This window comes from Chamaea fasciata, unplaced genomic scaffold (genome assembly GCF_029207755.1).
Source record: "Chamaea fasciata isolate MVZ Bird 193981 ecotype frontalis unplaced genomic scaffold, bChaFas1.0.hap1 SCAF_7, whole genome shotgun sequence".
NCBI lineage: Eukaryota > Metazoa > Chordata > Aves > Passeriformes > Sylviidae > Chamaea > Chamaea fasciata.
This window is the reverse complement of record NW_027094092.1, coordinates 33,505,578-33,518,100: the sequence shown is the minus strand read 5'-3', so window position 1 is coordinate 33,518,100 and position 12,523 is coordinate 33,505,578. Positions and strand designations below refer to the sequence as shown.

The 12,523-nt window shown below is 35.2% G+C and overlaps 1 protein-coding gene across 2 annotated transcripts in view; it reads right to left on the bottom strand.

Annotated features, from left to right (window-relative positions):
• Positions 1 to 1,540: 1,540 nt before the first annotated feature.
• Positions 1,541 to 12,523, bottom strand: part of AQR (aquarius intron-binding spliceosomal factor) — a 49,209-nt gene continuing 38,226 nt past the window's right edge. For both annotated transcript variants that reach the window (XM_066188347.1, XM_066188345.1), the window contains 7 exons: positions 11,576 to 11,763; positions 9,808 to 9,979; positions 7,365 to 7,535; positions 6,569 to 6,654; positions 5,577 to 5,751; positions 5,073 to 5,186; positions 1,541 to 2,062 (listed from right to left, as the gene is read on the bottom strand). In XM_066188347.1, coding sequence (XP_066044444.1) covers positions 1,817 to 2,062; positions 5,073 to 5,186; positions 5,577 to 5,751; positions 6,569 to 6,654; positions 7,365 to 7,535; positions 9,808 to 9,979; positions 11,576 to 11,763 — 1,152 coding nt within the window. In that variant the 3' untranslated portion in view covers positions 1,541 to 1,816. The remainder of the gene's footprint in view (positions 2,063 to 5,072; positions 5,187 to 5,576; positions 5,752 to 6,568; positions 6,655 to 7,364; positions 7,536 to 9,807; positions 9,980 to 11,575; positions 11,764 to 12,523) is intronic.

The window sequence follows — 12,523 nt, the reverse complement described above, 5'->3', positions numbered from 1 at the left end:
GGTGTGCACACTGTCCACTGCAACCTGCACAACTCAGAAAGGTCTCTGCAGCCCCTTTCAGCTTCAGGTGCTTGTTAAGACTCATTCTGTCCTAATTTTTTATAGACGCTCTGTCAGTTACATTATTCATTTCAGAAAAAAACCCCTAACAACTGGAGAACCCTTTTCAATTCCTAAAATAATAAAGCAAGTAAATGATTGCCAGACTCAGTATTTATAGAAAATTAGCTAGAAAACAAAGATGACAACCCTCACCCGAGAAGTTGCTTGTGGCCTGAAGGCTTGAGTATTATTCAATCCTGCATGAACACGATTTGTTACTGCATGAAACTTAACACCCATGTGTTCAACATGATTCGTTGTTCCAAGGCAGGTAATTCAGTAATAAACAGTACACTCCCTTAAATCAAAACACACGTGGATAGAACAGAGATAGAATAAATTCTGCATTATTATTAGTTTCTTGTTTGAGAAAACTTCCATTTCAGCAAAGGAAGAACACAAAACACCATGTACCAAAGGTAAGTACTTAGATTTGCTACTCCTGAGCTCCCCTCTGAGAGAGGGGAGAGAATGATTTGAGGGGGAGAGGCAGATGAGATCCCAGTATGCAGAGATTGATATGCAATGGATGCATTTCATGGAGCTTGGCATATTTTTAACTTGATACTATTTTTTCCTGTACTATACTTTAAAAATATTAGGAAAAATAAAAAAACTTCAATGCTGTTAAAAAGCTTGGAAGTTAATTATTCTCTGATTATTCTATCAAGTCGATCTGGCAGCTTCACAACTGCAACACTTGAAATCCAAGTTTTCCCTTTGCCAGCAAACGGTGTTCCTATGGCTATTGCTGTGTTTAAAAATCTACTTGGAAATTCCTAAGTCTCATTAAACCACTGACTAATTTGACATGATGGCAACTATACATAATAAATCAGGGACAAATCCTCTCTCTGATAACTTTATGAAATGTGCACACTTAGAAGTTACCCTAAAAGAGCCCCCACTCACCTATTATGTCATTAAAATGGATATTGTATGTTTTACATATCCTGCATTCAGGGAAATTAACTTTTCTTCCTCATGTGGCTTTAGCCTGGGCAATTATTGTGTCTTCTTCAAGCAAAATAAATTTATTTCAAAACACTTATTTAGAATCCCATGCTGTTGAAAATCTGCATCCTTCCTTCTTCTGTAAAGAATAACAAATTAAAAATAACTGAGAAGTCAATGATGAGAAATTGCTACAAGTACGTGGGCCTTTGAAATCCTGAGAATCCACTAAGGTCAAAATTCAATAAAGCTTTTGATCACTTCAAAGTCCCATGACAGTTCACATTTCTCAGATGTACAATGAAACATCTTAAAGAACTTGATCCTATGCCTAAAATACCAGCTCAGCACATACAAGCCCAGCTCTGCACAAGGAATTCTCCATGGCAAAACACTAAGGAAACTATAAAGCACGTCTGACTAATATTGAATAGCCCTAGTGAGGTTTAATGGGTGACTGAATTAAGAGTCAAATATTCAAAACTGGTATAAAAAGCATCTTTACTGAACAATTTATAAAAAGCAAAATGCACATAGTTTGAGGCCATTAAACAAATTGCATTATCAACAGTGACAAGAACTCAGTAGAATGTTCACCAAACATCTTGCTTGTCCCCAAAGTATTCAGTGAAAAATATACCAAACAGGTATTACACAAGCAACCATTTAATGAAAGTCAATGTAAAAATAGCAATTATTTTTCTAACTGCTTTTTTCCTGTCAATTTTCCAAAATGCGTTAAGGACAAGGATTCCATCAATCACTTTTCAGTCTCATTCTCAGGTTCACTGTCTCCACTATCACTGTCTCTTCCAGGATGTTCTGGCATTTTTCGATGTTCATCCATTTCATCCACACTCAATTCTCCCTCCTTCATCATTTCTTCCATTACTTCACTTTCTTCTGCTGCATCTTCATGCATGCCCTGACCTTCACCTTCTACTTCAGTCTCTCCAGTTTGTGTTGGTTCTGGTTCTTCAATCATGGCAGGTGGGGGCAGTAAATGCTGGATGATTGAAAAAGGAGGGATTTTAAGTTTTTACGCTTTAACTTGAACTGTTCATCTCATATTTAAGGTTTTGCATTAGATAGTAAGTTAACAACAAAAACTTAAAATTTAAAGCTGTAATGGTTTGTAAGCACTTCACTCCTACATATAAAAAAATTAGAATAATGGTCACAGTACAGTTATCTTAGATACATTTTTTTCTGGAAAAGAGGGTGTTAAAATCTCAGGACTTCCAATTCAAAGACAGAAAGCACATTTCATTATCCCAAACACTCAGACAAGTAATACGGTTATGGACTATACGTATATTTCTACCCTAATCTCATCTGTTACCATTTCAAAGTCCTAGATATATTTAACTTGGATTTTGATGCCTTCAACAGGCCTGTTTTTAACAATTCATACCCCTAATTTCTCCTTGCAACATCTTATAAAGTACTATAGGAATGTTATCTGTACTTACACAAGCTTCATGCACAGCTGTAAATGTAGAACAATTCAAATTTCACTAACAGTTAAACAACACTTAAATATTTTCACACAATACTTCTGAAAAAGTAGTTTAATGTATTCAGAGTATTCTGCTTACAACCAAATACGCAGTTTGCAAAACATTATAGACTGGAACGGTAGCCAAGTTACACAACTGGACAAAAAATACCAGGAATACATTGAACTGAAGAATATGGATGAATGCTATACAACTAACTCCAGGCTGAACAGAAACACTCATACTTCTTGCAGCCTGACATTATTTAATGACATAATAGATATTTCTTTGTAATATTTTGGATCCCTTTAATGAAATGCAATCTTGAAGAACCTGACAACTGTTTACATTTGTTTTGCTCAAAAGGCAACTTTGTAGCACATGACAAATGAAGTGTTTAATTGCAGTGAAGTTTTACCTTCAATTAGATGACACGAATATCACAAATTTGCATACACAAATTTACAAATCAATTATGATTATCAGCAGTGATATAAAAAGCATTTTCTATAGACTCTGAAGTTATGAGACTTGTCTCTATATCCATGTGCACAGGAAAAGTGTAGTTCCAAACCGAAGACCTTACAAAAATACATTCTTGATGTATTGAGACAGACTTCTGTGACTTACTTCAATGCACGTTGTGCTTTGTGACAACTACTGTAAAGACTAGTGTAAAAGAAAAGTTAAATAATAATGCTGTACTGAATAGAATAAAAGATATTTAATGCCAGCTTTGCTTTTTTTCAGTAGTTCACATCTTGGCTTCTCCTGCAAGGAGAATGTGATTCATTGTCACAGTAGGAAAATAGCAGTTTTGCAACTAATCTTAGCTAGCAACAGATAAGATTAGGTTTCAGGTTGATTAAGGTGTCAAGCAAATGCTTTTTGATAAAATTTAGATGCTAGCATCTATGTATATGCTTCCCTATTTTGACAGGGCTATTCATTTACACCTAAATGTGGCCAATCTACTGCACAATCTGCTAAGTCTTCATCACATAGCATTTTGCATGGTTGAAAGATCTCCAACTATATTAGACAAACTGGCTTGAAAGCAAGTCTTGTCAGCTGCTCATAGGACTGGGTTTCTTAAAACTGTGTAGGTTAACTTCACTACTACTAAAAAGAATTACAGTAAGAAGAAATCCTAGTAGTGTTCTCCTTGTAGATCCCCTTTTCTTTATAGAACACAGGTAATTACAGCGTTTCTTCAAAATAGTGATAAAGTATCCTCTCAGTCCCAATAGCCTGGAAAAGGCTTTTTCTGGAAAACAAAACACTTCAAATTTGTCTGAAGCTTTCTCTCAGAAATAAAAATAAAATCCAGAAGTCACTTGGTAAGAATTGCAGTAAAAAAAAAAAAATCTATCTTGAAGTCTGACATTCAGTTAAAGTTTTGGGTTCTGATCTCTGCTGATCACACTGTTCCATACTAGATGAAACATGGAAGCGAAAGAAGAATAGGAAGAGGATGTAATAGAGACATCCTTGCATTAAAGAAGAGAACCTAGATCTCTTAGACTATCTGCTCAAGGACTGTCACGTTCACACTCTTTTCCCACAGTCACCTACACAGAGTAAGTAGTGTCCACTTTTGGAAATCTTTCAGAAGAGCAAAAACCAGTAAGGGAACTTCAGAGCACCATGAAAGAATATAGGTAATTCAATATATAGGTATTATATAATAGATGAAGAATAATATATAGGTAATATATAGATAATATAAACATGATAGACCCCAGACACTGAGTGAAAGCGGATGCAGTTGAGGGGGAGCATTTAAACCATTTCCTTTCGGTTTAACTACCTCTAGGCTTTACAGATCCAAGCATGCTGCGTAAAGGCAGCTTTCTGCTCTGAGCTAAGCTACTTTAATGCTGCACTCACTTACATGAGACTACAAAGACTTTCTGCTGTGTTCTAAATTCTGCTTCAGGGATTAAACACCGACAAAACTAGGCGCAGAAGTGTCTACAACTGCTTCCAACCCCATGCAATTTTGCTTGATGCTTAAGTAGGGCTGAAAAAAAATTGCTCCAGAACAAAAACCACTACAGCTGCAAACCAACCTCAGTAATAGGGTGATTTAACAGGGTTAAAATGGTTTCAAGACATGATCTGGTCTTCCTCTTACAAAACATTATTACATCACACAGTGGTGTTACAATCCCACCAGCTGAAATCCAAACATAACACACAAGTTTCCTTCAAATTAATACTGGACAAGCTAGTTCTTTTGTATTAATGAATAGTATTTTTGGCCCAGACAAAGCCACCAATGCACTTGTCATCATTTACTGATAGGTTTGGGGCCTTAAATTGGGGCTTAAACCACTAAAAGACACAGCTTTTGCTACTGCAACATTTTACAAGACCTCATTATTTTCACTTCCAGTCACAAACCTTCTTGATTTTAAATACAACAGAAACAGACTCAATCTCAACAGCTTCTCATACCATTTACTGAAAAATGATTTTATTTTAAATGCATTCCAAAAGTCAGAAGGTCCTTACCTGCTGATGGTGCCGTGTACTCTGTATCATGTGCATATACATATTGTACACAAAATTAGCCATTTGAGGCATGTTCTTAATAACATGTATTTGGTGAGCTGGTCTTTCTCCATTCTAAGGAAGGGGAAAAAAGTTGACATTCAGCAAACAAAGAACACCAACCATCATTCAAAGGTTATTTAACTATACAAGATGTCAAAAGCCCTCAGAAATTAAATAATGCTTCTCAAAGAAAAAAAACAAAAGTGGTGAATCCTTTGGAAAGTTAGGAAGCATAGGTCTTACATTATGGAGAACTGGATTAATCATGATATTGCAGCCTTTAGAAGAAACTTCAAAAGGAGAAGCTGGGTTCTGATTCTTACTCCATTAACTAGATTTTGAATTTGAGAGATGCACCAGTCTAGCAGAGAAAACAGTTTCATCTCTAACAGCCCACTCAAAAAGAGTGAGCAAACACAAACACCCATTACAGATACCAAAATCCAGTGCAGCTGTTCCTACCTGTCTTGCTGCTGGAAAACATTCTGTGGGAATGATGTGGAGGTGAAGTGGTCGAGCTGTGAGTTGGCTGAAAGCTGGAGTTAGTTCAAAACAGTTCTGAAATAGTGATACTCTTGCAAAGATATAAAGTCCAAGTCTGGCTCTTGACATGGCAACGACTAATCGTCGGACATCCCTTCAGAAAACAAAATCAATCATGTTCTTTTTCACCAATGACACACTTGCAATAAAAGTAACTAGAAGTACACGGGAGTCTTAACTGAAAGAAATATAAAATCATCTGACAAAATACTATCTTGTCTTTAGTTTTTCCACCCACATATTTTTTCAGTAACTAGCAAATCCTTGTACCATTATACAGAACCATAAATATATTGGCTCACTGAACCAATACCACCATGAAAAACCACCCTCTACTATTTTCCTATACCTCAGAGGTAAAGTTGAGAATTAACATTGAGAAAAAAATCCCAATTGCATTTCTGTATCTTAAATGAGTAAAGATTAATTTGATAACTCATTTATCTACCTAAGATTAGACAAGTCTTCCTCCATCACATCCCAAACCAAAAGTGCAAACATTTATAACTACACACAATAATGCAACTTATGCAATGATCAAACACTTCTGAGACAAAATAAAAATCTCTACTACAGGAAAGGATCTATGAGAAAATTTAAGCTTGCATTTGCTCAACAAATACTACAGTCCTATCATTCTACTAGGGTGAAACCAAGGTCAGCCTATCTGCAGCAAAATAAACTAATTATAGGGTAAGAGCCATTACAAAAGGATAAAGTGCTTGAGAAGAGGGTACCAGATAGTCATAAAAGGAAGTCTTTGTGGACTTCATTATATACATAACACTGAACTTCATTTCTACTGCATACTCATACAATTGAATTTTTTGTATAATGTACTAAAAACATTTCTGAATCTGATACAGAGTACAAGTACTGCTATGGCACTACAAGAAGATGTTCTTACATACCTAAGGTGGCCTACAGCTTTGGTACGCACTAGTGAAAGGAGAATATAATCATTCTGTTGGCCTTGAAATCTGTCCACAGTTGTTACCTAGAGAATTAAAAAATAAGAAAAAACCTCTACAGGTTAATCTTTGCCATTTCAACTAAAATATGACACCACAATTTTACCATCAGCTTTCGACTGAGATTGCAGTAAACAAGAAGAGAAAACAAAATTCTTTAACTGATTCACTTGGCCTCTAACAAAAAGCCTGGTTTTTTCTTCTGGAATATGTTGGGAGGAGCTTTTGTTTAATTCTTTTTGTTTAAATTCAGACAGCTAGAAGTGGGGCGCTAATACCAAAAGATTATGGAAAGCCATTGGCTTTGTAATACAGTTTTAACCTGCAGAATTAGCACCAGACATTTGTTATTATATTCTTTTTTTGTTTCTTCGGATTTGTGATCATACGTTCTATCAAATAATTTCTGCTTTGGGTGATTCTTTCTAAAGATGTGATTTTGGGGAATGATGTTCTTATTGAGGACAAATAAATGACAAAAAAAAGTTAGTCTGTCCCACATAGCCTGTAGTCTTTACACCTTCACCGACTTCACTCTGTCAAATTATCAACAGGCAAAAACAAGGGCACTAATCTATGAAATTCCATAGAATGGTTCATAAATATGTGGTTAAACAGGAAAGACTTCCACAGATAGCCGTTTAAGTATAGCTTAAATTAGCCTGATTTGCAATATGACAATTTAAAACCACAGAAACCAGAACTACTCCAATGACTAATATATTTTCAAAGTCACCTTGTTTGGCCGTCCAATGAGAGGATTGTTTCCACATCGCTGATTGATGACATCCCGGATCAGGTGTTTCTGTCCATTATATGTTGTCAGGATACTTATCCTGTCTGCAGGATAACCAAGCAGGCACATATACATGAAGACTGCCACAACATACTCTGCCTCACCAAGATTCTAAAGTTTAAAATAAGAGAAAAAGGTATGAAGAAAAAGATAAAAAAAGGGTAACTCATCCTGTAAGGTTAGAAAGAATAACAGCTGTGACACTGTCAGGTATTTAGAGAAATATTTTAATGCTAAGAGAAATGTCCCTAGATCTGATGATTCTTTGTCACTTCATACAAGCCATTTTGAAAGAATAAAAGAACAACAAATAGGTTTAATAACTTCACTCTCATTCCTTTTCAGAGAACTGCTAAAAATATCTACATCAATATTATTGTTAGGCACTGATTGAAACTTTGCAATATTTACTCAGAAGTTCCAGTCAGTCGAAAAAGCCTCAATGACTCACTCCCCAGTAAACTGAAAGCAAGAACTAGATGCACTAGTATAAATAAAGTCTTTTCAAGTATTAATCAGGAGACAGATATCTGGATTATCAAATCCAGTTATTTCCACTGCAGGCCATCCTATTCAATTACAAATCACCACCTGTTATTTTGTATATTGTAACTTTTTCTCTGTCATTACTTTGTGAGTCTGTCCCAAAGTACCATTCTTCTGGCTACAGGAAGCTTTGTTCTATTTCCAGACTGAAGATATTCATAGCCTATTTAAATCCACTTTCTGTCAACAAAAATTATCTTTCAGGTTAAAAAGTTGTTCTCAAATGCTGACATTTACTCTGGCACTATTTATACAAGGAATTTTATCCCCACTTGGCATATGTTTGAATAGGCTGGACATACCAGCCCCATTTATTTTTTCTTACTAAGTGGGCTCTGCATTACTTGGAAAATGCAGTTGCCAGGCATAGCAAACACCTGTGGGTGTAAAGCTATTCTACAAATTTTAATCCCCTTTAACTCTGGAAAGAAAAGCCCAAATTCACAAAGAGAAATAATACATGACAACAATCTATTATCTCATGAAAAACCATGAATGCCACCAACATACTCTGCTAAATATCATTCAATTATCAAGATCACATTAAAAAAAAAAAAGTAATGGTAGGAAGAATTAGAAGAGTGTACACATGAGAGTACTGATAAAAGGAGAAGTTGTTCTGTGTCCTCATGTCAGTTTTCTTAATCTTCTTTAGCCAAAGAGTGGTCAAAAGCAGTGCTCGCACTCTCCATTATCAGGCACTCCTTTCAGCTGTTTGTGTTCCACTGGACAACTTTTTACTACTTGTGTGTTACAGTTTCAAAAACAAATTCAAAATAATCTCTCCAAACAATTCTGTCCTCAGTCTAGCAATGGGATAAAGTGGATTATGATTTAGCATCACTTTCTCCTCTAGCAGCAAACTAATTTGTACTGAAGAAGTACTGAGAGGAACCCAAGCAAAACCTACGAATGTATTTCATACCTTTTTAAAAACATAGATTCACATAAGTCTCAGTGATCTTCAGAGGGAAAACTGAACATGAATATTATCATCAAAGAGTATATTGTTTGCTTTCCATAAAATTAAACAAAATACAAGGTGTTAATTCCATGTTTGAAACTCCTTAGCTTGCACATCGCTCCAGCTCTAACTTTTCCAAAGCCAAAGTTTGCTATTTTAGGCACCATAGTTTGTTTCATCAGTTTTTAAAACTAGAAAAGGACTGAAAATATAAGCATCTCATTACAAGTGTAAAATGTTTTCCTAATTTAAGAGAAATAGCTAGACGTTGTTGACGGCTTGATTTCAAAATTTAGTTGAGGGTTTGAAAACTTAGTTGAGAAACTCCAAGATTAAGGTTTCTTGGCAATTTATTTCATCCTCAACATGTCTATGCTCCTTATGCATATTAATAGCAGTACTGTTTTATTATTTTATGAATGGGCATTTAAGCATTCCTACATATAGACCAAATCGACACAATGACTCTTCAAACTCAGGTATGAGCTACCAAGCAAACTTCAATTTTTGTCTTCAGGGTAAGTGCTACTATTTATTTCACTATCATAGCAGTACAGCTGAATTACAATGGACTTTAATTTGCCTTTAATTTGTCAAAATGACGTTTTGCACTGAATTATAACAAGTCTCATCCCTCCCCTAACAATGAGAGAACATATCAAAGATATCAAAGTTATTCACTGATCAAAAGCCCCAACATAATGTTTTCATTTTTGACATTCAAAACTCATTAAAATGGGGAAAAAAATCATACACGATTCAATTATCTGAGAACACTGAATGTCAGTTTAGTGTTTTTGATAGTCTGTCTTCATTGCAGATCTAACAAGCCCGACTGAGGTTAATAAATTACACAGGTAGTATTTTCCTTACCTGATAGAAATAAGGATTGGGTTCAGACTCTCCTACACCATTGAAGTCTTCCACATTTATAAGCTGGAAGTCATACAAAAAGCCAGCATTGGCTGTTCTGAACTCTGGCAGAAGCTGCACGTGAGGCAGGTTACCCAGGTTCTTGTAGCGCCAGTTGTAGAGGTTACACAAACTGCTCAAAACCACACAGACACAAACCACAAAGAGTGAGTTACAGCAGGCTCTTTAACTCATCCAAAATAGCACAGATGCATATGAGATTAGTGCTTCTGTAGGTTTCCAGTGAAAAGAATAATTTTGCTAGGCAGTCTGTACATATATTAATGAACATACTCTAATAATCTATCCAACAATAATATTTTTAGGTTGTGATTCTGTTTTGCTCTTTATCACAGAAAACTTCACATGCCAGGTCAGTGTGGCACACGCAGCTTTAAGTCTGTTCCACACAAATTTTGCCAGAATTCTAGCAAAAATTTTAATAGGTAACAAAACTTAAGGAATATTAATGCTTCTGTACAAACACATGGAATAAGGAAAAAAGGATTTTCTGCATTAACTGTGGTAAAGACTCTTACAGTAAAAAGAAATTGATTGCTTTATTTTGTGTATTGCCTAGTATTAAAAAGACATGAACTGAAACAAACAAAATCTACCTAATTCTGAATGATTTTTGATATTTATAGGGACAGTAATACTAACAAAATGGCTCACTCACAAATGCACAACAATATTCAGACCAGATTAAGAAGCAGATAGCTCATGGGGAAGCAGCTATCTGTGATCAAAAAAGACAAAGCCTAGGAAGGCATGGACAAAAAAAATCCATGATCAAAAAATTACTTGCAAAGTGAAGGACTTCTGCCCTCTTATCACTAAGAAGTTCACTAAGATTTTGGAAAATGAACTTTATTTACCATGAGATTTGATAAAATGTTCATTTTAAAAATCATACTAAACTGTCATTCATTAGACTAGAAAATAATATTCTAGATTCCCAACATTTTGTACAAGAAAAAAATTAAGTCATCCTTCATACTGTTCACTACATTTTATGCCTAAAATAAAGATTTAAAACTAAACCTAGAATAACAAGATTTTATATGGAGTGATTTTCTCTTATTTGGTTTTATTTTTGCTTCTTAACGTGACACCACAAATAAGCAATTTACAAAATCAATAAATTTGTGAAATGACAAAAACATAGATAAAAAAGAAAAACTATTACACCACAGAGTCACAGTATCTCCTTTAATATAAAAGAGGCTTTATGTTCTTGTGTGGACAACCTGGATGAGTCCAATCCCTAGATGCACCCCTCCTGAAATACTACAGAAAAGCACACTTCTACAGACTTCAAGAGAATTATTATACATTCAACACTAAATAAATCAGATCTTTATTTAACTTTGAATATACTAAATGTTAGTTTAGAAAAGAAAGCTTCTGCAAAGTCTCTTTTGTAAAAAAACCCTAAACACTTCAGATTATTAAATGCCTTTGAATATAATTTTCATTAAAGAACTCATGCAACAGCAGAGTACTACTGTAAAAAAATAACAATGAAGAAATTAATCTGATTCCATTTCAGAGAAGTAAAATCTGCCTTTCTAGCCCAAGCTGAAATTAATGGAACAAAACAACTAAATCCAGTTTTGTAAACTCCTGTCCTGACAATAAAAAACAGTTTCTCTAATGATATGTGCTCTTCTCTCATTTTTAACCTGTTACTTTCTTACAAGCTAGACAAAGGAATTTTCTGTCTCACCTTGATCTTGCTCTTCCTTGCGCATCCAAATCAACAGTTGGCACTCCGACACGAACAAACCGTGTAAAAAGAGACTGTTCCATGTTGGAGTATTTTTGAAAAGCCATGTTCTTAATGACTGGTGGCAACTGATGATGGTCACCAATCATAATCCACCGCTTCAAACGACTGAATCCATCCTGGGGGTTCTAGAATTGAAGAATTACACTGTTGCAACTATTACAGTATAATCAAGGCACTCAAAACACATTAAGAGTCAGATTGTCTGCCTTTGTCTAAGCCTGTCAACATTTGTTGTTAAGCTACACTGACCTGCAGTTTTTTTAAAGACTACTTGCTTCCAACCAAATAGAAAGTAGAATTGTAAGTGAAGTCTCTTTCCTTATAAAACAAGTGCCTTCATCTACTAAAATTACTAGAGAAATATCAGAATAAATACCTTATATTGCTCTAAAAGCCAAACCCCCCCTGATTACTACACAGTAGTAGTAGTTACCCCAGAACTGTCTTTGAATTTTATTTTTTGGATTCTGAGGCAGTGAATATGAAGCATCTGAAACAGTTTTTACTGTTCAGATGTCTGAGGAAAAACCGAACCTGACTTTCAAGTGTCTCTGTAGTCATGCGCTTAATTTGTTTACTTCTGTAATTCTCAAATAGCCTCTTCCATGACCAGGATGTGCCCCATACTAATTCCCATCTTGGCTCTTAGACTGAATGCTCTTCACAATTAGCATCCTGTGATAATTCCCTTCCCCTATGGGAACACTATTTGAGAGAGAATGTAAAGTTCCTTTTCCTGCCACGTGAAGTGGAAGAGCTCTGAAGCTGTTTCTGATCAGACAGCAAGGAAAGAAAACTGAACTCTGCATTGTCCAATTCTCCAAGTCTGAAAAAGCCTTAGTAAGAAAGTAAGAGGATGAAAATAACTTTTATTAGCAAGAATAA